A 24,976-nucleotide genomic window follows, 5' to 3' on the forward strand; every position below is an offset into this window, starting at 1 on the left:
GCTCAAGTACTCCTTCCTCCTCTCTCATGAATTTTGGGTTTTCTTAGTTTGAGGGCTCCTTTGAAGCCTTACTCTTCAGGAGCTGCCTCTTCTGAGTACTTATCTTAAGTGACAAGATTCTGTGGCCTACTTTTAAGGCATTTTACGTAAAAAAATTTTTTTTTTAATCTTTTTTAAAATACTTATTTTTGAGAGCGAGACAGAGCATGAGTGGGAGAGGGGCAGAGAGAGAGGGAGACCCAGAATCTGAAGGAGGCTCCAGGCTCTGAGCTGTCATGTCAGCAGAGGACCCTATGTGGGGCTCGAACTCAGGAGCTGGGAGATCATGACCTGAGCTGAAGTTGTACATTTAACTGACTGAGCCCCCCGGGTGCCCCTTAAGGCATCTACTTTGGAGCAGAGCTACACAGGAGATGCTAACTCTGCCGTAGCTGGGAAATTTGGGGGTCCAGCAAGATGATGTAAGAGGTTTCATTTTGCTCATCCGTAGGCTGCCCTTGAGACTTTTCAGCTGTAGAAACACTTTAATGATAAGAAAAAACATTGTTTATTATGGTCTGTGATCTCAGTTAAATCTCACAACAGTGCTATAAGTGAAGTGGTATTATAACGATTGTACAGATGGAAAAACTGAGGCTTAGCTTTGGGATATTGGGTACATTAATTAAATCTCTTGGTCTTAGTTTCCTCATTTGGATGTAGTAATAGTCTTATTTCACAGGGTTGTAATGAAGATTAAATGAGCTAATGCACATCAAGGATTTAGATCAGTGCTTGGCACTCGGTGTTGTTACCTGTTGTTATGAGAACACAGTAGAGGTGAACTGCTCACTTTTTATGATTGTCTGTAAATTAGAAATAAGCATCCATGAGCCCAGTGTGGTGCCTGGATGTTGGTAAACGGAATTGACGGTTATTTCTTCATAGGAAGAAGCTGTGGTTTCTGTGTCCCTTTTAATTTTAAAGTACCTCTGCTAGTGATGGTCTCAAAATGAGACAGTTGAAAATGTCAAAACTCAGCCTTTTGGTTCTGTTTGCTGCTGTTTGTTTTGTGTAAAATTATTCCTTTGCACAAATCGCATGTCCTAAATATTATCCTGTCGACAGTAGATCCGGTGGGGTTTGCACCAGAGGACTGGAGCGCTTGACATGTTAAGTGGTTGGCAAGGTTCCTTTTACAGCCATAAAAATAGTAGCTGAGTAGATGGTGTACAGGCGAGTAAAATAATTTCCTCATTTATGTTAAATAAATGTAATAATACACAGTTGTGAAAAACATATTTTGCTTATGTCCTCTTAATTGCACACATACACCACTCCTCTATGAGAGTCTATCCAAAGTCATGTGTACTCTGTCATATAACGGTAATTTACAGGATTTGTTCAGTGTAAATTTTGACTATATACACAGTTTTCCCCTTGAATGCTCATCTTAGAGTTTAACCCCTGTCTTAGCTGTAACTCAGCTCCATAGTTCTAACAAAATGCAGAAAAGGAACTTCTTTTCCCCCTTCATAAGGTTAGCTGTTTCTGTTTTGTTTTGTTTTGTTTTGTTTTGTTTTTTTGGTAACACCCTCTTCCATGTGTTGGAAAACTAGAGCCATGCTGTCCAGTTCAGTTGTTGTTTGTGAGAGTGACATCTGGTGGTTTCTTTTTAATTCTCATCATGGTTTCTCTGTGCTTGGCTAGAAGTTCTTAGAAATTCTAGAGAATCATTGTGTGAGCTACTTTGCTTGATACTTAACACACTAACTAGCTATTGAGTTAGTGCCACTGATTCGGCTCAAACTTTGAAAAGCCCGGTATTCCTTTTAGATGCCGTCTCTCTGGCTGCCAGCCTTCCCTGAGGGATTTTATTTTAGCATGTATAATGGATGAACAGCTGCCTTATTGGGGAAGATTTCTGTTTAATTCACAGAAGCTAGGATTTTGAGTAAGGGATGATATCTGTGCCATCATCTCTGCCTTACTCATGAGGAAGCTGGAACCCTGAGAGGTTGGGTGTATTGGCCAAAGTCACACTGTGTTGGCCAAGGTCACTCAGCTCCCCAGTGAGCTGAGGTCCTGAGCTCTGTGCCCGTAAGTTATGTTAATCATGTTGGGTAACACACTGAATTACTGAATTAAGAAGGATCTGGGCATCAAAGGAGATGAGGTGAAGGCATTTTAAGATGGGAGAAGTAAAGGCAGTTAACATTTTTGAGCACCTATTTGCTATAGATATTCCCAGATACATTTTTTTTTTGTCTATCTTCCAAAAGAGGGTGCAGAATCTTTAGCGTGACAGGGTTATCGAGGAAATCCAGGGAGGGATCCCAGTCTGTCTCTATGAGTCTGCTGATTCATTCCATATCTGAGAATTTAGTATCCTGTGGCATTGTATTTATTGATTCTGTGTTGAGTCGGACCTGTACGTCCATTATCTCGCTAGCATCCTTGCAACAGTTCCGGGCAGGTGATTGGAATCCCCATTCTACAGGTGGGGAAGTGGAAGGATTGAAAGGGTGAGAACAGGCCCAAATGTAACTTCCAGGCCTAAATGTGTGTTTTCCACCTTACTGTGGTGGAAATGTACTACATTGCCCCTGTGATGCTTGAGTGAATCATTGAATAAAACCTTACTCATCAACATGTAAGAGTTGTTAAGTGAAAATGTGCTTAATTTATTTTTGTGTTCCAAGTAATTCTTCCTATAGAATTGTTATTCTATATCCCAGTTTTCACCATCAGATCTGTGATTTTTGGTAAATGTGAAACTTAAAAAAAAAAGGACAGAACTTGTGGGGTAGTATCCGAGTACTTTTTTGGCATGAGAGGAACGGAGAGCCATATTAATTGACCATATTAACTGTACTCAGTGTGAGATTATTTTCAATGTCAGGTGACAAATGTGTAAAAAAAAAACTTTTAAGGCCCAACTTTTTTTCTTCTGGCAGCTGATTTATTGTTTGTATTATTAAAAATTTTAAAAACTCTATTTTTGAATAATCTTTGAAAACCTACAATTTTTTACTTTGTGTATCCCCCCAAATCAAGTTTTACAAACCTTCTGGGCAGGTTCAGAAGGTGAACTCTCTCGTGTTGTTGTTGTTGTTGTTTTTTAATCTGTTCTATTTGAGAATTATGTTCATAGTCTGGTCTTCTGAAACCATGGGTAGGTCACATTTTGTTCGCTGCAAAGGCCAGGGGGGAACTTGGAATATGAGTGTGTGTATGGGCCCCAATTGCTTTCCTTCTCTTTGATGAAGAGCCCTGTGGGTCAGATAAGGTTTCACAGAGAACTTGCTTTGATGTTAATCCTCTAATGCGAGTGTGAGTGGTGTTTGTGCCCTTCGTACCCAGTAAATGGGATGCTGAAGCTGGGCTTTACATTTGGCTTCAGAGGGTTTCAGGGCATCGCCGCTCCCTCACACTATATGAAATTTAAAAAAATGTAGCCTTGCATATGAAACACAGCTGGCTGTAACCCTCAGAATCCAATGGGGGAGTTTAAATGCTCTGGCAGGCTATGGGCTCCTCTTTGAGCCTGACAAAGGTAAGGAGAGAAATGGATAGCAAGTGTGAGCAGAATGAAAAATTATTGCTGGGAGATGAGCCCAGGGTTTATATGTTTTTTAAAAAAGGTCTTTGCCCAGCCTTTCTTCTAAAAGTCACCTCATGAACACCCCAAAAAGATGTTTTTTTAGTGAATTAACCCTAATTTAGAAAAATCAATGCTTTGTTGATGTTATAGTGGGCAATGATGTCACTTCAGTTTATGTATTTCTCATATGATTCCTGTAGCAATGTGCCCCTTCTCCTTTCATGTGTGAAAAGATGTACATCTAATACCTGAGAAATCCTGGTACACCACTACGATAATGATGAATTCTAACATCTGATGTCAGCCCTGTGTCCCATTTTGAACATCTTGTTTTTTAATTAAGTTAAATTAAATTCTATTTTAATCAGAGTATAGTTTACATACAGTATTATATTAGTTTTAGGTGTACAATATAGTGATTCAGTAACCATTTTGAATATCTTAATTGTCTTCATACTCATTTTGAATATCATTCAGGGGTGAATGTCAGCCCCAGGAATGTTTGTGGTCCTTGGGATCCCAATATCTGTGGCTATAAATTCCCTCCCTAGTCCCAGGGGAGGTTGGGGCATCCTCTTCATGTCTCATCTCCCCGGGAATGGTCCAGATGTGCCTTAGAGCCAGGGGCAGAATCTGTGACCTGTCAGAGTTGTTGGCAGCTCTGGGGTTCTTTGAGTCCATGGTACCAAACACACAGCTTCATTGGTCAATAGAACGGAACATTGGGTGAAAGCTCCAGTGAGGAGGGTCTGGTATTATGGGGTGGGGGGTGGGGGCTCCCACTGAGGAGGAAGGTGTCTACAGAGCCCCATCAAACCTTGTCATCCCTCTCTGAAGAACAGCAGCTCGATGAGAACAGGGTAGCATCAGCTCACAGACCGGGGAAGTCATCCGTATGAGAGACGGAAAAATGGTGGAAGAGGCAGAGGAGGAGGAAGAGGTAAGGGAGAGAGGGAGAGACCTAGAGAAGTGACTCAGCCTTTTGGATTTGTGGTATCTAGTTTTCATTTCCATCATGTTTCTTCCTACTTCTTGGAGTAATAGTTGCCACGCACTCCTTTTCACACTGCAAAATGAAGTAAAATTCAGATGGAGAGTCTTGAAAGGTTGTAAATCCGTTTGGTCTCTTTGGAAGTTAATATAGAGTATTTACATTACTACTTTTAATAGCTTATTTGGCTATTAAAATAAGCCAAATAAGGCTTAAACACTAGGGATAAACAGAATGTAAACCTTTTCATTAGTATCTTCATTATTTAAGATTCTTAAATGGACATTTGTTAAGAACTTGCTGCTACTTACATGTACTTGCATGCATTTTTGCTACCCAGAATATGAAAAATATAACAAATTAAGATGAAAATTGCTTAAAAAGCCTTAGTAGTTGATGTAGCACCCCCAGCAACCCCCTCCGCCCCCCCCCCCCCCAACACTCTGTTCCCATGACCAGGGTTCTCCATCTGAGGACAGGGGGAATGTTTCAGGCTCCCCACCTAGCAGGAGCAGGCCCGGGAGTGCTAGCCTTGCCTCCAGAAGGCCCTCTAGGGAATCCTTCATGTACAGAGTCAGTCCATTTGCTAAATTGCAAAATGAAACCGCTCAAGGTAAGGACCTTTCCTCTCCAGACAAGGGTACTCAGCCAGCCAGTCAGCCAACGGTTATTTGCTAAGAGTCAGTGAAGTGCAAAGTACCGTGCTAGGTTCTAAAGTGGATTTAAAAGCAGTATGATGGCCCTTGACTCCAGCCAGGGAGGCAAGATAGGCTCTGGGAAGAGCCAGGTACCGTGTTGAGGCAATGTGTGATCAGGAGCCAGGTGTGGCTCACGTAAGTGTTTGTTACACTACACCCAAGGGTAATTGCTCCTTAAGGTTCGCCCAGCGTGGCCATGGGGGAGGCAAATGAGGTAGCCTTCAAGGAAGAAACTAAACACAGGCGCTTTCTGTGAGCACATCATGTTTGTCAGCGGGGTGATCTTTCCTCTCTTAACTGTCATTAAACTTGAAGGACTCTGGATGCTTCCCTGACTGTATGTGTTTCAGCTGGGGTCCACCTCGTGAGCCTACCCAGGCCTGGGAAGTTTAAGGGAAACAGCTTGTGGTGATCACTGGGGGAATAAGAACCAGCTCTGGAGAAGCACTGGGAAGTTGGTGGTGAGTGGAGAAGCAAAGAGACTACAGGTGGAGCAGTCTCATTGCACTCGGTGGAGAATATATGCAAGCGTACTTGGTGCTTGGGTGGGAGGCCGTTGATGATAAGCAGTTTGTGCAGACCTAGTGCCGGACCTGGGATCTAGATGGGAATCCACGAAGGAAAGGAGCTCCTGAGGCAGAGGCAGGAGAGGGACAGAATTTGAACTGGATGTCGGGACCTAGAGAGAGAGAAGGAAAAAGAAGCCATTGGCCCCTGGGTATGTGCTGCGGGAGGTACGGGAGACTTCTCTGACTTCTATCTTCTCCCCCATGGAATCCACATCAGTTTCCCCAGGGATCTGGGAGACCATATTTGCAGGTACCTAGGGAGAGAGTGTGTTGTCAGTGTTCACATCAAAGTATAATTTCCACAAATTACAAATATAATTCCCAGAATGATATAAAATGAACATGTCAAAAGTTTTATTTGACCCATCTGTGGAGGAAACCACTGGGATGGTAAACTGATTAAAAGAATACTTGTGGAGCTGGGTATTTATAAAGCAATGTTAGATTAAGATTACTAGGTTATACATAAAACTGGGTAGTATCCTACAGGGTAGTAAAACTATAGTCTTTAAGGTTTTACTACCACTCAGAAATCTAGAAGTTAACATGTAACTTCACGGTATTTGAGTTCTAATCAGATAGTAAATAGCAAAGTCAAACACAAGTATATTCTCCTAGAGAATGAGCTAATCCCTGGGAGGGCCTGCTCAACCATGCTGCTGTATGACCTTGAGAAGATATGCTGTCCCCTCCTCTCCCACCCCCTTGCAACTTCTGCCCAGGTGCCTTAATATCAAGTTGTGGATGGTTTTAACAGTAAAGAAATACTTTGGAGTTAAAGATCTGAGCTTGAATCCCAATTCCTTTACTTACCAGCTGTGTCATATGGGTCAGGTAATTACCTATGATTTACCCTGATTTACTACTTGATGTAAATTGGGAGGAGCAAGTGAGATAACTTTTGTAAAATGCCTGGCACATGATATGTGCTCAATCTTAGTTCTCTTTACCCTTCCTCTTTTCCAAATGAAAACATTTCACCTTTTGTCTGGCCTTCATAGAGCTCTCTCTCTCTCCCTCTCTCCCTCTCTCCCTGTCTTTCCTCTCTTTCCTCTAGTTTATTAGAATAGTACTCTAGAACTCTGGTGCATTTTCTCCATTCCTAATAGAGATACTCTATTCAATTTTCATTATTCATCTAAATGGAAAAAAAAAAAGAAATTAACGTTCTTTTTTTCTTTTTTTTAATTAAAAAAATTTCCACAGCTTCTGGGGTGCCTGGGTGGTGCAGTTGGCTAAGTGTCTGACTCTTGATTTCAGGTCAGGTCACGATCTCACAGTTTGTGAGTTCGAGCCCCACATCGGCCTCTGCACTGATGGTGCAGATCCTGCTTGGGATTCTGTCTCTCCTCTCTGCCCCTCCCCTGCTTGTGCTCTCTCACACACACGTGTTTTCTCTCTCTCTCTCTCTCTCTCTCTCTCTCTCAAATGTAGATTTCCACAGCTTCTGTGTTGAGATGTAGTTAACATTTAGCATTTTGTCAGTTTAAAGTGTACAATGCAGAGATGTGATACATGTACATTTGTGAAATGATTACCATAATAAGGTTAGTTAACGCATCCACCACCTCACTGAGTTATGCTTTTCTCTGTGCTGGTGAGAACTTTTAAGATCTTTTCTCCTAGCAACTTCCAGATACACAAGGCAGTATCGTTAACTATGGCCCCATAGTCCTTTATTTAGAGAACGCTCTGCTTATGACAAAATGGAGAGATGTTACTTAAATGAAGATGATTTCTTGTGTGAGATTCTTATTTTTTCTTCTTCTGAGGGAGTATTTCTTGCATAAGACTAAAAGCCTCGTCTCCTTTTAAACTGAGAGCTGGCTCCCTGAGTTGTCCTTCCTTAAGGGAACTCAGGAAGTCTTTCAGTGTGTGCTGCGTGCCCTGCTTTGGGTTGAGGCTCACGAGCAGGGGACAGTGCGCGGTAGCCTTCCAGGCATGTGATCTCTACGTTCCCCCTTCCTTGGTCAAAATCGGCCCGGGTGGGGTTGACAACACCAGACGGACTGTGAGCTGGTATCTGGTACAGGCGGTGGACCATCACAGCCGGATTGGTGTTCCTGGAGAGCAGAGTTTCTCCCTTCTCCACGGTCTCTTGATGATAACGGTGTGCTGACAGGTGAGACGTTGTGCTGTGATTCAAAATGACAACATCTGTGATACCAACAGCCTCCACAGACTTTTGATTTGGAGAAAGGAGTCTGCTTCTAAACGGGGATTTTTTAATGGAGGCCAGAGAAGCATCTTTTTACTTCTGGCTTAGGTGCCTTTGCTTCAGGACTAGTTCATTTCTCTTCTGGTAGTTAATTGATGAGCTTCCGCTTTTGCTCCAGGTTAAGTTTGACTTGCCGTTGACTCTACCTCCCTCCCAATGTGGATTAGTGGGTTGGGGAATCCAGAGTCTGACCTTCTGCCACTACTTGCAACGTTGCATCTTCTTAGTATTTACACGTTTCCCCCCCGCCTTTCCTGCCTAAATGTAGAGCTCAGGTAGCCCTCTTTCCTCATTTCTGCATCTGAGCTCTAAATGAGGTGATGTGATCAGTGCCTTGACAGTCCGAACTCCGTTTACGCACTCGTTAGGCAACATGTATTTATTGAGCAGCTACTGTGCCAAGCCCTGGTGATTTTTCTGTAGACGTGATAAATAAGAACCTGCCTTGATGGAGGCAGGCTGTAACCAAGTAAGTAAACAAAATGATCGCAGATTATGATAAATGTAATGCGTGAAATAAATCAGATGATGAGAAACTATGAGCTGCTATTCTTAGTAATTTTAATCAGGGTCATTAGAGACAGTCTCTTTGTGAGCTGAAAACTGAACGATGGGAATGCATCAGCCACGGGAAGAGTCGAGCAAAGGGCCTTCTGGGAAGGAGAGAGCAATGAAGAGAGATGTAGGAGGGGGTTGGCTTGTTCAAGGACCACAAAGACAGGCCTGAACATGAAATGGAGGGAGCCAGGGTGCAGGTGGGTTGAGAGGTGGCCAGAGGGAGGTAGAGTTGCTCAAGGCTCTGTTGATCATGGGAAGGAGTTTGGTTGATTCTAAGTACAATAAAGCTTGTAAAAAGGTCTATGACAGTGGGATGGCAAGAGCTTATTAAAGGAAGAGAAAGAAAAGAATATAGTTGTGTAGAGGCTCGATTGGAGGGTATCAAGTGTAGGAGTGGGGAGACCAGTGAAGTCCTTGTGCTCGGATTATGGTGATGGTGGCATGGATGCAGGCAGAAAGATGCTTTGACAATTGGACTAGAGGGCACCTGGGTGGCTCAGTCCGTTAAACATGCGACCCTTGATTTTGGCTCAGGTCATGATCTCACGGTTTATGAGATTGAGCCCCAAGTCGGGCTCTGTGCTGACAGTGTGGAGCCTGCTTGGGATTCTCTCTCTTCCTCTCTCTCTGCCCCTCCCTGGCTTGCTCTCTCTCTCAGAATAAATAAGTAAACTTAAAAAAGAAAATTGGGCTGGGTTATGTTGGGTCCCACGTATTTGGATGAGGAGCCTGGTTTGATTTTTGTAAGCTTTATATGTATGTATATTTGTGAGTGGATGTGTATTTGTGAGTGTGTGTGTTAATGTGTATGAGTGTGAGGTGTGTGTGTGTGTGTGTATGTACACACCTGCACTTGGGTTTTTCTCCTGTTGTAGCTTTTGGACGGGCAGACCAGTGGCATGAAGGAAAGGGCTATCTTTTGTGGACACATTAACTGGGGGAGAAAAGGTGATGGCAGGAAGACTAGCTAGAAGGTTCATGAAGCTAGATGTGAAAGGAAGGTCCGGGGGATGCTAACAGCCACGGAACAAGAAAAGACGAAATTGGGCAAGTCCAGTTTGTTTTATTCTGCGTGTGGTATGAATGAGACTGAGGAAGGAGACACAACGCCGTTAAAGAAATCACACTCTTCAAACTGGTCCCATTTGATTGCTAGTTTTACTAGTCTTAATTATTTAAAAAAAAGATTAACCCTCACCTAAATTCAGTTGCTTGATTTCTCTAGAAGACAGCCCCTTAGTGGGAATTGAGTGACTCTACTGCATCCCATCCCAGCCACCCGCCGCCCCTGCATATACACACATAGTCTTGATTCTTGAGAAACTCACTGTATTTTTTGTTCCCCTCCAGGACATCTTTGAAGATGCATTGGAAACCATCTCTATGTAAGTAGTAACACAATAAGAAGTATGTAGTAAATAAAACTGGACGGTTTTCTTATATAAAATGTAAATATTTCATTCTGACTTTTTTGGGGGAGTTGTGACTACTGCCAGAAAGTAATACTTCTCTGTAATTCAAGAGTTAGGATGTATTTATTAATACTTAATAAAGGATCTGTCTAGGGGCGCCTGGGTGGCTCAGTCAAGTGCCTGACTTCGGCTCAGGTCATGATCTCACAGTTCGTGATTTCAAGCCCCACATCGGGCTCTGTACTGACAGCTCAGAGCCTGGAGCCTGCTTTGGAGTCTGTGTCTCCCTCTCTGTCTCTCTGACCCTCCTCAGCTCACACTGTCTGTCTCTTTCAAAAATAAATAAACATTAAAAAAAAAAAAAGGATCTGTCTAAAGTTACTAGCAAGTATATTTTTGAGTATTATTTCTTATAACCTTAATTAAACTAAAATAAAAAATTGTTTTCCAAAAAATTTAATTTTGTTTATACCTAACCTTTTATATCTTGTCCATATTTTTTTTACACGAGTAACCTCATATTGCAGAATTTTGCTTTTGGTTTGCACTTAATTTTATTGCAAGCATTTCCTGTAAGTTTACATAGTTTTTGTAATGATTTTATATGATATCCTATTAGATCAAGTGGAACACCACAATTACTCATTTCTCCACTGTTAGACATTTAGATTATTAACCAATTTAAAAACTTAAAACTAGGTAATGAATATTTTCATGTATTTCGCTTTGTCATATTGTTGAATTACCTGCAAAGATTCTGTGAAGATTAACTTCACAGATGTAGGATTACTGGATTACAAGGGATGGAGATTTTTATTGCTCTTTATACAATATATTTCAAATTGCCTTTCTGCATTAATCAGCTCGGGCCACCGTAACAAAGCAACACCGTAACAAAGCAGCTCGGGTGGCTTACACAATAGAAACGTATTTTCTCGTAGCTCTGGAGGCTGGAAGTCTGAGCTCAGGGTGCCGACACAGTCAGGTTCCAGTGAGAACACTCCTGGCTCGTAGGTGGCTACTTTCTCTTGATGTCTTCACACAACAGACAGACAGACAGACAGACAGACGTCTCCTATATAAGTACTAATCCCATCATGAGAGTACTGCTCTCAGGACCCCGTATACACCTAATTTTCTCCCATAGGCCTCATCTGCAAGCACCATCACGTTGGAGGTAAGGGCTTCAACAGCTGCATTTGGGGGACCCAGTTGAGTCCATAGCACTTTCAAAAGGGTTTTGTCAGTTTATGTGGCCACCAATACTGTGTAAGTGAAGCGGTTTCTTTTGACTAGACTTTCCATAGAGCATCACCACCACTGGGTACTGTTTGAAATGGTTTTGTTAGTCAGATAATATCTAATTGCTTACGTTTTTAAACTTTTTCTTTAGTGCTCGCTTCGGCAGCACATATACTAAACTTTTTCTTTATTACCATTGTTCACGTTGCAGTTCCTTTTATATGAATTCTAGTTTTATTTTACATGCTTAACTTTTTTTTCTCACTGTTTCTCTTATGTAACTTATGACCTGTAAAACATATATACTCTTTAATTTTCTGTTATATTTGCTTCAGATATCTCCCCAGTTGTTTTTTCTTTATGTTAGTTATACATTTTTTATGTTGTCCAAATGTTTTAATGTTTATATTGTTGAATGTTTGTTTATGTGGTTTAAAAAGAAAAAAACTGAATTGTGATTAGGACTGAAAAAAAAATAACCTCTTTATTTTGGAACAATTACTGTGAAGATGGTATAGAGAATATTTGAAAATGACTTGAATTAGTTGTAAATGTATATTGCAAATTCTAGAGCAACCACTAAAAAAAAAAAAGATATATGTAAGAAAGGAGATAAAATGAAATCATATAAAATAATTAAAATCACAGAAGGCAGAAAAAGAGTAAAAAACAAAAATATGAACAAAGAACAAGGGCAACAAATAGGAAACCAAAGAATACAGTAGGTATTAATCCAGCTGTATCAATAATCACTTTGAGTATCAGTGGTGTATGTATGCCAATTAAAAGACCAAGATTGCCAGCATGGATCGAAAAGTATGTATCAATGACTTTAAACATAAAGACTCATCTAGATTAAAAGTAAATGGATGGAGGGACACCTGGGCGGCTCAGCTGGTTTAGCATCTGACTTCGGCTCAGGTCATGATCTCACGTTTCGTGGGTTCAAGCTTGGTGTTGAGCTCTGAGCTGACAGCTTGGAGCCTGGAGCCTGCTTTAGATTCTGTGTCTGTCTGCCTCTCTCTCTCTCTCTCTCTCCCCCCAACTTGTTCTCTCTGTCTCTCTCTCTCTCTCTCAAAAATAAATAAACATTAAAACAAAATAAATGGATGGAGAAAAAATATACCATGCTGACTCTAATCAAAAGAAAGCAGGAGTGGGGCGCCTGGGTGGCGCAGTTGGTTAAGCGTCCGACTTCAGCCAGGTCAGGATCTCGCGGTCCGTGAGTTCGAGCCCCGCGTCGGGCTCTGGGCTGATGGCTCGGAGCCTGGAGCCTGTTTCCGATTCTGTGTCTCCCTCTCTCTCTGCCCCTCCCCCGTTCATGCTCTGTCTCTCTCTGTCCCAAAAATAAATTAAAAAAAAAGTTGAAAAAAAAATTAAAAAAAAAAAGAAAGCAGGAGTAGCTCTATTAATTTCAGACAGAACAGGCTTCAAAGTAAGGAAAGTTATTAGAGATAAAGGACATTACATAATGATAGAAGGATCCATTCTCCAGGAAGACATAACTGTTCTTTTTCTTTTTTAATTTTTTTTAAATGTTTGTTTATTTTTGAGAGAGACAGAGACAGAATGTGAGTGGGTCAGGGACAGAGAGAGAGGGAGACACAGAATCCGAAGCAGGCTCCAGGGTCTGAGCTGTCAGCACAGAGCCCGATGTGGGGCTCGAACTCAAACTGTGAGATCATGACCTGAGCCGAAGTCAGATGCTCAACCTACTGAGCCACCCAGGCGCCCCAACATAACAGTTCTTAATGTGTGTGTATGCATCTAACAACAGAGCATCAAAGTACATGAGGCAAAAACTAACAGATGCGGCTGTTACCGTAATTGATGACTTCAACGCATTTCTCAGAAATGGACAGATCCAGCTGGCTGAAAATGAGTAAGGAAATAGTTGAACTAAAAACAAAAAGCAAACAAAAACCCCTGAACTTAACCCAACTGTATTTAATTTAGAACCCTGCGTCGTGCCAACCCTAAAATTGCTAACCTACCCTTCCAACACCATTTGCTGTCTGTGAAAGAAAGAAAACTTATGTATGATGCTTCCTTTGTGAAATAGTAAATTCATTAGAATAATGGTGCTCTGTTTCTGGGCTTTCTGTTTTGTTCCTTTGATCTGTATGTCCGTGTTTGCATAAAAATTATTCATTCAACTGTTTCAGGTGTTTGTTAGTATGACTGGTTCTTAGAACAGCAGTATCCCAACAATGACCCTGTGATGGAGATGTTTTTGATTCGTCGCTATCAGAAACGTTTTGTGTACTTTTAAAACGTGTGTGTGTGTGTGTGTGTGTGTGTGTGTGTGTGTGTGTGTGTGTGTGTGTGTGGCTGCTCCTACTGTCAACTGTGTTATAATTTTTCACATCCCGAAAACAATAGTTTTTTTTTTTAATGTTTTTATTAATTTATTTTTGAGACAGAGACCGAGCATGAGCAGGGGAGGGGCATAGAGAGAGGGAGACACAGAATCTAAAGCAGGCTCGAGGCTCTGAGCTGTCAGCACAGAGCCTCACAAGGGGTTCAAACTCACGGACTGCGAGATCATGACCTGAGCTGAAGTCGGACGCTCCACCGACGGAGCTACCCAGGCGCCCCTGAAAACAATAGTTTTTTTTTTTTTTTTTAACACTACCTCACTTCCTAAGTTTCTCATATTTTATTTTCCATTCATTGCCTCCTTCAGGCTCTTTTCAGCTATATACATCTGCCATCATTTCCTGTTTCTTTTTTTTCTTAGAGAGAGAGAGAGAGAGAGAGAGAGAGAGAGAATGAATATCTCAAGGAGGCTCCGCGCCTAGCACAGAGCCCGACACAGGGCTTAATCTTGCAACTGTGAGATCATGACCTGAAATCAAGAGTCAGACACTTAACTTAGCCACCCATGCACCCTTCTTTTTTCTTTTAATTTTTACTTCCGTGTCCTGCTCACGTTAGCAAACTTGCAGGTTTAACCATTTTAGAACTTATCTTGTTCTTTTAGATTTCTGGTCTGCATTGTTTCTTGTGTCCCTTAAGACTGTCTCTTTAACAGTTTTGTGTTTCCTTTTCAATGTTGCCAAAATGTCCCTCCCTGGTACATGTTCTTGTAAGTAGCAACATATTATAGTAATGTATCACCAAATGCATTATACTAATACAGTACATTATCTCATAGAGAGCCTCACCTCCTTGACATAGAGTCCAAAGCCAGAATGCGTAGCCAAAGTAGAGATTAGAGTTCACGTTCTAATAATCTTGCCATTTGCTTGTAGTAGTGGCCTTTATCCAGAGTCTGTTTATAATTAATTTTTACCTGATTCTAATAAATTTTGCTTTTTGGCATAATTTTGCCAGAGCTCTGGAAGGTGTTGTGAGGGGGGTGGTTTAGAGGTCAGTTTGTTGATAGTGACAAAAAATGGCAGTGAAAGGAGAAAGAAAATATGGCATATGGTCATGGAACTCCAAAGCACAGCCACCTGGTTTTACTTTGCTTAGGTATTCAAAACGAGATGTCCCTTTCTGGAGAGACGGGCCCTCAGATTTGGTGGAGGATCCCTGGCTGAACTTCATTCCCAGCCTGCCACTTACTGCCTGAGAGGCCTGGGACTAGCTTCTCTGAGTGTCAGTTTCTTTCATCCTTGCCTACATTTATTGGGAAGATAAAATAAAATTCATTTAAATGCGGTAATGGGAGTAAAACACATAGTAGGTGCTCACTAAATATTGGTACCTTACTATTTCCCCCATCCTCAACCCTGATTTGCTGTTCGGTCTCCAGTGAGAAAATCATGTTCATAATTCTGTCTCTGAGACATTGGGAAAAGGTTAAATTTAATCTAGTACATTCCATTTAAAAAGGTGGAGTGTCACATATTGGGTCACATATGTTAAGGAAATTTTAGAATGAGTAGAAATGTTTTAAAATGACATTTTCAGAGTTAGTAGGATATACTTCATTCACAGGGAAACCTCACTTGGATGGATCCTTTTATTTCCTCAACATAGAGTGTGGTGTTTCTGTACCCAGGTCTCCTGCATTACTGATCTTTTTTGAAATAAAAAAAAATACTACAGAAGTAGTCCATTATTCAATCCTTTTGTTTTAGCAGATTATTTTCCCTGTGATTACAAATATGAGTTAATTGCAAACAATTCTTCAATTTTTTTTGTATGTGAACTTTTAGTTATTTCAGTTTTTCTTGAATTTGTGATGCCATGACATTCCTTCTGTGACCTTCTAGCCGTTAAGCTCAGTAGAGCTCTTTTTCCGCCTGCTGAGTGAACCACATGTTTTGTTTTATGTTTCTAGTGCCAACAGTGATGCTTCAACTTCTCTGTAGCAAGAGATGGTCCCCATGCCAACCTGATGATTAATTTATTCCTGTGAATATTTTTGCCCGAATTTCCAGTGAACAGATGCAGGCCTTCAATTATTTCCACAAAAGAAAACTATTTTCTGCTCTCCTTTTCTGCTTAATGGATTTACCACCACAGACTTAGATTTTCCTACTTCCGAATCTTTGTGGTAACAACTGCGTTATTTTAACTGACTCTGTTGGGAAGTTACTAGGTTTGCAAACTGTTAGATCATACAAACATCTCCACCGTTTAGAACTGAAGGGAAAATGAGAGGCTTTTTTTCCCCTTTAACTGTTAGTGACACATCAAAGAGGTCCTTTTTAAAAATTAGAATTGTGGGGGCGCCTGGGTGGCTCGGTCGGTTAAGCGTCCGACTTCGGCTCAGGTCATGATCTCACGGTCTGTGAGTTTGAGCCCCACATCGGGCTCTGTGCTGACAGCTCAGAGCCTGGAGCCTGTTTCAGATTCTGTGTCTCCCTCTCTCTCTGCCCCTCCCCTGTTCATGCTCTGTCTCTCTCTGTCTCAAAAATAAATAAATGTTAAAAAAAATTAAAAAAAAATAAATAAAAAAAATAAAAATTAGAATTGCATATGAACTTTCCGACCTGCTGGGCTTAAGGAGCTGACCTCTGAGGGAGGGACTGTTAGTTAGACCCATGTTCTGATCCATAGGAATATGCCAGGGGTTTAGCTGTGCTGCAGTCTCTCGCCTCCTGATTGAACAGTTCCCTGCTGACATGTGCCCTGTGGTTCTCTGATGACCAGCATTCTTCTCTCCCAGTGTTGGTGCACAGCTGTCATCTCTGACAATACAGTGGTGGATACAAGAAGGGTCTGTGTGTAAATTGACTGCGATGTGGCACGTGAAGAATAAATAGAATGTTTCAGGTTCCAGAAGAGAGCGAGAGCTAGCTCTCTTCTGGTTGGGAGGTGGAAGCCTGGCACTGGCGTTGAGTTTCGAGGGATGCCAGGGTTACCTGACACACCTGTGGACAAAATGAGGTCAGGTCACCGAGGATCCCTGGCCTCTGTCAAGTGGAGACCATGGATGAACCACATGGGATCACTGCGACTTGGTAGTGTTTTTGATGAACCTCCTTCTCATAAAAACCACTAGTGGGCAATGAAACAACCGTCTGATTAACTGGAGGGCCCAGGTCAGGTACTAGTTAATTAAGACTTTCTTTTTTATTCAAAGACGGTGAGAACAGGTGCAGGCTTAATATGTTCTCAGCAGTGATCTCTTATATTCCATAGCATCGTATTACCTTTTTGAATTTATCCTTACCTAGAAATCTGTATGTGTTGAATCGAGTCCTGAGACCGTGTGAATGCAGTGGCGATGGATGTGTTTATGTGCAAGAACTGTGAATTTATCCTTACCTCCAGACATTGAAGTAAGCAGACATTTTTAACCAAGTGGTAAGACGCTTATGGTGGAAATAAAAATAGTCTGTAGCATAGCATTTTAAGGGACCTTTTCCTTCTTCCTTCTTTACCCCTTTTCTTTTGAACTGTAAATTGTAGATTATGATGAGATCAAGTTTTTAAGCCCATTTTGTTTTTTTTTTTATGAGGTTGGATCCACTAATTATTATACAATAGTTTGCTCTGTTTTAAGGTCATTTTGGGTGAAAGTCAGCAAATGCTAGCTGCAGAACATCTAGTTAATGTTTTTCTTCATAGTGGTTAAATTATAAATAGTAACTCCAGGCAGAGTCGGATTTCCTTTCGTTTTTCTCTGATTTTGTTTGGCCCAACTCTCCCGTCCTGGTGATCTAATTATTGCTCAGATTGGGAGAGGGACTCTTTCCATACCCCCACACCTGGTTTTTTTCAACCAGGTTGACTATTACCTTATTAGATCTAAGATGGCATTTATGTCATTATCTTATATGCCACTGAGGAAGAAAACACAAGAATTTTACAGGAGACCTTGCATAAGGGAGGTAAAAATAAACCTGTAATGCAGGAGGACATGGTAAGGAAAATTGTGTATTTCAATTTTGGTACTGGGTAGGGAGGGAAAAGAAAAACCTCTCATGAGATTCTCTGCCTGGATCATTTCTTTTTTAAACAGCCCCATTACAATGCTAATTTATATCCCATAAAATTCCTGTTTTAAGTATATAACTCACTTAAGTGTCGTATAATTATAGAAGTATACCACCATCATTATAATCTAATTGTAAAGCACTTTATATAACCTGAATAGACACCTGTGCCCCCTTTACAGTCACGGTCCATTCCTGCCCCCACACCTAGGCAATCACTAATCTAATTTCTGTCTCTAGATTTGTCTCTATCGATGCTTCATATAAACAGAATCACACAATACATGTTCTTTGGTGTTTGGATTTTGAAATTCCTTCATGTTGTACCATGTCAGTATTTCATTCTTTTTTATGGCCGAATAATACTCAGATGTATGGATAGTCCCTGTACTGTTTATCCATTCATAGGTTGATGGACATTCAGATTGTTTCTAGTTGTTGGCTACAGTAAACAATGCTGCCATGAATAACTGTGTACAAGTCTCTTGCAGTTCTCTGGCATGACCATCTAAGAGTGGAATTGATGGGTTCTGTGGTAGGCCCGTGTTTACCTTTTTAACGCTCTTAATTTGAATAGCAAGCTAGTTTGTGGTCTGAATATTAGTTATCAGTGTGGCCCAAACGACTTCAAGCAGGTAATTTCATTTTAAGTGGATCAGGTTGGTGGTGCCCTCAAGGGATTGGCCGAAGCAAATGTACATCCTCTCTCTGAGAACTTTGATCTAGGCCAGTCAGAACTGCCGTTGGGTCAGCAGGGTGGCTCAGTCGGTTAAGCACCTGACTCTGGGTTTCGGCTCAGGTCATGATCTCATGGTTTGTGGGTTTGAGCCCCGTGTCCGGCTGTGTGCGGAGTGTGGAGCCCGCTTGGGATTCTCTCTCCCTCTTTCTCTGTTGCTCCCCCACTCATTCTCTCTCTCACTCTCTCTCTCAATAAATAAATAAACTTACAGAAAAATTTTTTGAAATAGTTACTGTCAATTTTAAGATGCATCCTGGTTTCAGGCATATTATGTGATGAAAATTTATGTGTCAGAGTTAATGAAATACAATAAATGGAAATAAAATTCCCCCCAGAAGCCCAGACTGAACAGTATCCTTAGTGTCTTTCCCCTGTGTTGTTACTACTTGAATTGCCCTTCTTTGCATTTTCTTTTGTACTCTTAGGTGTCCCTTAATGGCCTGTTATTATATTGGGAACTTCCAAGATGAGTGCATATGTACATTTTAAGGTACATATATTCTTTTTTTTTTTAATGTTTATTTATTTTTGAGAGAGAGAGACAGAGCATGAGTGGGGGGAGGGGGAGAGAGAGAGGGAGACACAGAATCCGAAGCAGGCTCCAGGCTCTGAGCTGTCAGCACAGAGCCTGATGTGGGGCTCGAACCCACGAACCGTGAGATCATGACCTGAGCTGAAGTTGGATGCTTAACCGACTGAGCCACCCAGGTGCCCCAAGGTACATATATTCTGTAAAAGCTCCCTTTCACTCTGAGGAGGATTGACAGGATGTCATAGCTTAAAGGAAAGCTTCTTAAGCATCCCTTTGGTCCATTTGTCTTCATCTTACCAAGGAGGCCCAGGGGCCAGGGGAAGACTTGGTGTTCTTATGGCAGAATGACTGAATGATGGATGAACCCCTGTGGTTGCCACTGTGGTTGCCCCTTCCGCAGACTCAGGAGCCTTTCTGTCACTCAAGCCAGCTAGCAATGCCCAGGTGGTGTTTGAAAGCCAGAGGCACACTGCTCCCAGTGCTGAGTTCCTCACCTCCTTCATCAGTGCCCTTCTCGACACGGCAACTGCTCTGTGATGCTCTGTCTGGGACTATTTTGATAGTTGTAATGGGAAATAGGTCCAGTCATTGCTTATGTGATCCCTCGGATGTTTCACAGACACCTTAGTTTACGTGTTGCAGACTGAACTCGTGATAGTCACCTGCCTTCTCCATCCGAAACCTTCTCCTCTCCTTGTCTCCTATCTTCTTTCACTTGGTCAAGCCGGATACTTGGGAGACATCTTTGATTCCTTCTCTTTCCCGTAACTTCCATGATTCCAGGTCTGATGATGTCTACCTCCAAATTTATTTCCCGTCTGTTTCACCCCTTGCTCCCTCTCCTTTCTGTTTCATTAGCTCGAGGTAGTCTCAGGTTTGCTTGAATTACTTTAAGAGCCTCCTGCTGTGTTTTCTTGCTTCCCTTATTCTCTGTCCTTCTGCCTTCCCAACTACACTCCGCTCATTCTCCACACAGTGGCCAATGTTAACTGGTTTTTAAAAGAAATGAATTTCAAACAAAGTGGAGACGATAGTAAACTGAACTCACCTGTGCTCATCACGCACCTTTAACAGTTGTGAACCCAAGGCCAATTTATTTCATCTCTAATCCACCCCTGGGTTATTTGGAATCATATTCTAGACGTTATCACTTATTTCTACTTTTAAGTATCCCAGTATGTACTTCCTAAAAACAAAGATGTTCTCTTACATAATTATTGTTAGGATTTTAAGTCAGGAAATTAACATTGATACAGAACTGTTATCTAATCTGTATGCCTTATATGGTATCCTTTAATTGACATTTTAGTACGTAAGGTAAAAGTTAGGTCTCTTTTTTTTTTTTTAAATTTTTTTTTTCAACGTTTATTTATTTTTGGGACAGAGAGAGACAGAGCACGAACGGGGGAGGGGCAGAGAGAGAGGGAGACACAGAATCGGAAACAGGCTCCAGGCTCTGAGCCATCAGCCCAGAGCCTGACGCGGGGCTCGAACTCACGGACCGCAAGATTGTGACCTGGCTGAAGTCGGACGCTTAACCGACTGCGCCACCCAGGCGCCCCTTAGGTCTCTTTTTAAAAGCATCATGAGACTATTGTCTCACCTAAAAAAACTGACTATTCATTGAAGATACTGTCAGTGTTCAGATTTCCCTAACAGCATGTTTGTTTGAATTGGGACAGAGTGATCCTTTTAGACATGAAATTGTATGATGTCACTCCCTTGCTAAGCATCCGTCCATGAGTGTACATGTCTCTGAGGATGAAGCGCCCAGTCTGCCTCAGTCCACGAGGCTTGACGTGGTCAGGCCGCCACACACAGATGGAAACCTGGTCCAGGGCAACCCTTGCCCTCATTCACTGCCTTCTAGCCACAAGCCCCTTTCCAGTTTTAGACTGAGCAAGCCCTCCACTGCCCTAGATTTGAGCTGGTGTCTCAGATTGGAGTGACTTCCTCCTAATCCTCCCTGGGCTTCCTCCTGGCCGTCCTCAGTTGTCAGCTTGAATGTCTTCCTACCTTTCTTAATGACTCCAACTAAATAGGTTACTCCTCCCCCACTTCCCTGTTTTGTCATCCTGTTTGTCTCTCTCATTTCATTTGTCATGTTGTAGATCATTGTTGCCTGCTTTTGACTGTCTGTTTCCTTTTTGACCTAAGTTCCATGAGGATGGGACTGGTTTGTTCTGCTCATCATGGTGTGCCCTGTACCCAACACCATGCTTGGTGTGTAGTAAATGCTCAATTTGTATTTGTTGATTTCATGAATTTCTTGAATTAATGTATTAATTGGAAAATGTAGATGAGTATTCAAAGTAGAATGCAAGGAGTTTTAGTGCATTAAAAAAATCCTGTCATCATTTATTGAGAACTTACCAGCTACTGGGCACAATGATAATTGCTGTAATCGTTCAGAGGGAGAGTGAGTTAAAGGAGTTTTGGGGATGTGTATGTTTCTTTTTTAATGATGATTAATTACAGCTGGTTGGTTGCTCAACCCAAATAAGTACATAATTAGGTAATGTCCAATTGTTTGGGCATAGTGAGCATTATCCAGGATGGTTGGTGTCTCTGCCATTTCTCAACTAGGGGCTGACTCACTTCTCATCTGAAGTGTATGTAAATGAGCTCAAAATGCTTAGGGGTATAGGGAGCTGGACTGCCTTTTGTTAACTTTCTACCATCTTTTATTTGCCTTGTTTTCTGATACCTTCATCCATCTCGATAAAAATAGCCTCCTAAAATGACTAATAAAACATTCAGAATGCAGATACTTGAGAACTTTGCCTTTGAAAAAAAATTTTTAAGCGTTTATTTTTGAGAGAGAGAGAGAGAGAGAAAGAGTGAGCGAGCATGAACAGGGGAAGAACAGAGAGAGAGGGAGACACAGAATCCAAAGCAGGCTCCAGGCTCAGAGCTGTCAGCACAGAGCCCTATGTGGGACTCAAACTCACGGACTGTGAGATCATGACCTGAGCAGAAGTTGGACGCTTAGGCACCCAGGCTCCCCGAGAACTTTGCCTTTTGAAATGTGTCAAACGTCTCCACTGCTTATGTGCTGAAAGTTAATCAGTCTCTCTGGTTTTCCCTCTCTCCCCTTCTTCCCACTGTCATCTTTTTGTGTCGTCATGTTTGTAGAGCATCATGGGTAGAACTCCTCAAAAGGGGAGTGATACTTGCATTGGGTACATTTATGTATCATGTGCAATTGAGTATAATGTATGATACACATTTAATATACAGTCTAAAGGCTTAGCCACTAACAAATCTAAAGGTCTCTGAAACTGCTTAAACTGAAGAGGTTCTGGGGATTTGTGTATGATTTTTATTGTCATGTAAAGTGACTTTTGTGTTATTTATTTTATTTTTATTGTCCAGAGTGAAAGTATTCAGATCAGCAGGGAGTATCTTTTTACCTGTAAGCAGAATGTTACAGCTAGAACTCAATGTGTTAAAGCTCCATGTAACTCTGATGAATTAACATTTTTTAGAGGTATACGTATAGTTTTATCTCCTCTGTAGGCAATACAGTTACGAGCTTTTAGTTTCTATTTTGGCAGTAAGAATGTTTTCTATAAGGGTAGCTTGACTTTATCTTTATGCAGTTAAAAAAAACAAAACTGTGTGTGTGTGTGTTAAGTTCTATGTATCAGATCCCCCATTTATTTAAGAGATTCTTTGTCATTTAAAGTTTGTCTGCAACTTAAAAGAAATTACACTAATAACATTATTTACTTTGATTAAAATAATTCCATGTACTTCAAGAAAATTAATTCCAAGATCAACTGTTTAAAGCATGTATATTTTGAAAGAGCATTTTGAATATCCCAGTGCAATTTTATTGTTTACATACATAGATGGATTCCTATATTTTCAGAACTTAGTCACTAATAAAGTATAAGGATGCATTTTCAGACAAGTCAGTGTAAATAAAAAAATTATTCTGTAATGTATGTCTTTAACCTATGAAGGCATTTACTTGAATGCATTTTATAAAACAGCAACGTGTAAAGTGGATATAATGTGACCTACACGTCAGTTAATTAATGTACAATGTCACATTGGGAGCACGGCTGTTTTTGTAAAACCAGTGTTGCTGACAATTATAAGAAATTTTGATAGAACTATTTTCATGCTGCCTCACAATGGCTACTTCAAGACATAAAAGCATTTTTCAAAAAAGTGACAAAGTAAAGAAGACATTTAGTTAACTCTCACAGGTATTTGAGAAATAAAGAGCAGCTGCTACCCTTGGCTGTTTCCCCATTTTCCCATTTCCAAGATGTACCTCATCAGACCAAGGATAAGGGGAACATGCCTGGTTTGGATAGCTTAACAAATGTTTGCCAAGCACATTCTCTACATTAGGTGGTTGGTTAGTTTGTGCGGTCAGACTCGATGTAGGGAACGTGGGTATAGGTGGGGGCGTCCAGGAAGTTTCCAGTCTCCCTCCTTCACATCATCTGTTCTCTGTCCGAGTTTTGGTGTTGATGCTAGTACAGAGGCTGAAGTATGGAGGGACATGGTGTGGGGACGTACATATAGCCTTACATGGTTCTTCGTAATAAAGAAAAGCACTGGGGGTTTTATTCTTTAACTATTCAAAGCAAGTCAGGGCAAGTGATTCTGTATTCTCTAGGTTGGAAAGTATGTTTTAAGCCTGACACCAATAGGAAAAGAGGGATAGTTTTGACCACTATGACAAAACCCTCATAAACTCAGTTAAAAGAGAATTAACTGGGAAAATATTTTGAGCATATATGGAAGAGGGTTAATTCCAAAAAAAACAAAACAAGAAAGAAAACACTTTGACGGCACACATTGCAGAGGGATGTTACTGAAACAGAAGAAATACAGGTCTTCAAGGCTACTGTGTTTGTTTTCTGTGGCTACTGTAACACTCTAGGTACTGTAACCACAAACAGCGGTTTAAACAATACATGTTTATTTTCTTAGAGTTCTGCAGGTCAGAAGTCTGAAATGGCTTCTCACTGAATCAAACCCATGGTATGGCCATGACTCTGCTCCCTTGAAAGACTCCAGGAGAGAATCCATTTTATCGCCTACGTCCAGCCTCTATGGGTGCATTTCTTGTGTCACTTGGCTCACGGTCCTTTCCTCCAACTTGAAAGTCAGCTATTTTCAAATTGCTCTGCTTCCAACAGTCACAACATCTGCCTTCTATGTCAGATAGATCTCGGCCTCCCTGTTACAAAGATATGTGCGATTGCTTTTGGAGCATTCTCGGTTAATCCAGGATAATCTCCCCATCTGAAGATCTTTAATTTCATTACACCTGCAAAATCTCTTTTCTCATGTAAGGTAACATTCACAGGTTCTGGGGATTAGACCTGGACATCTTTGGGGGCCATTATTGGGTTTAACACAGCTAAAAATAGCACATCTGGTTGAACAGTACACACACCCAATTATTTTGTTTGGGTTTGGATATCTGAACATGATGGGATTATAGGGTATTTATAATTTCCAAAAAAATCCCTTAGGGGCACCTGGGTGGCACAGTCAGTTGAGTGTCCGACTTTGGCTCAGGTCATGATCTCATGGTTCATGGGTTTGAGCCCCGCATCAGGTTCTCTGCTGTCAGTGCAGAGCCTGCTTCAGAGCCTCTGTTCCCCTCTCTCTGTCCCTCGCCAACTTGTGTGCTCGCTCGCTCGCTCTCAGAAATAAACAATGAAAAAAAAGTTTAGGTTTACAGAAAAGTCAAGAGGATAGTACAGAGAATTTCCATATACCCTACACCCAGTTTTCTCCCATTAGTAACATCTCAACATTGGTATCATAACTTATTTTAATGAGTGAACCAGTGTTAATACAGTATCACTAACTAAAGTCCATACTTTATTCAGATTTACGTAGTTTTTACAAAATTGGTTGTAATGATTTTTCAGACTTTTCTTTCTTTTTGATGACCTTTGGCAGTTTTGAGGAGTATTTGCAGGATGGCCCGCATTGGAATTTGTTTGGTGGTTTTCTCATGGTGAAACTGGGGTTATGGATTTTTGGGAGGAGGACTACAGAGGT

General features: G+C 41.2%; 1 protein-coding gene across 1 annotated transcript in view; it reads left to right on the forward strand.

Moving 5' to 3' along the window:
- Positions 1 to 24,976, forward strand: part of TTC39B (tetratricopeptide repeat domain 39B) — a 128,835-nt gene that overhangs the window by 22,232 nt on the left and 81,627 nt on the right. The window contains 1 exon segment of the mRNA XM_027047187.2: positions 9,968 to 10,002. Coding sequence (XP_026902988.1) covers positions 9,968 to 10,002 — 35 coding nt within the window.

This window comes from Acinonyx jubatus, chromosome D4, assembly GCF_027475565.1.
Source record: "Acinonyx jubatus isolate Ajub_Pintada_27869175 chromosome D4, VMU_Ajub_asm_v1.0, whole genome shotgun sequence".
Lineage (NCBI taxonomy): Eukaryota > Metazoa > Chordata > Mammalia > Carnivora > Felidae > Acinonyx > Acinonyx jubatus.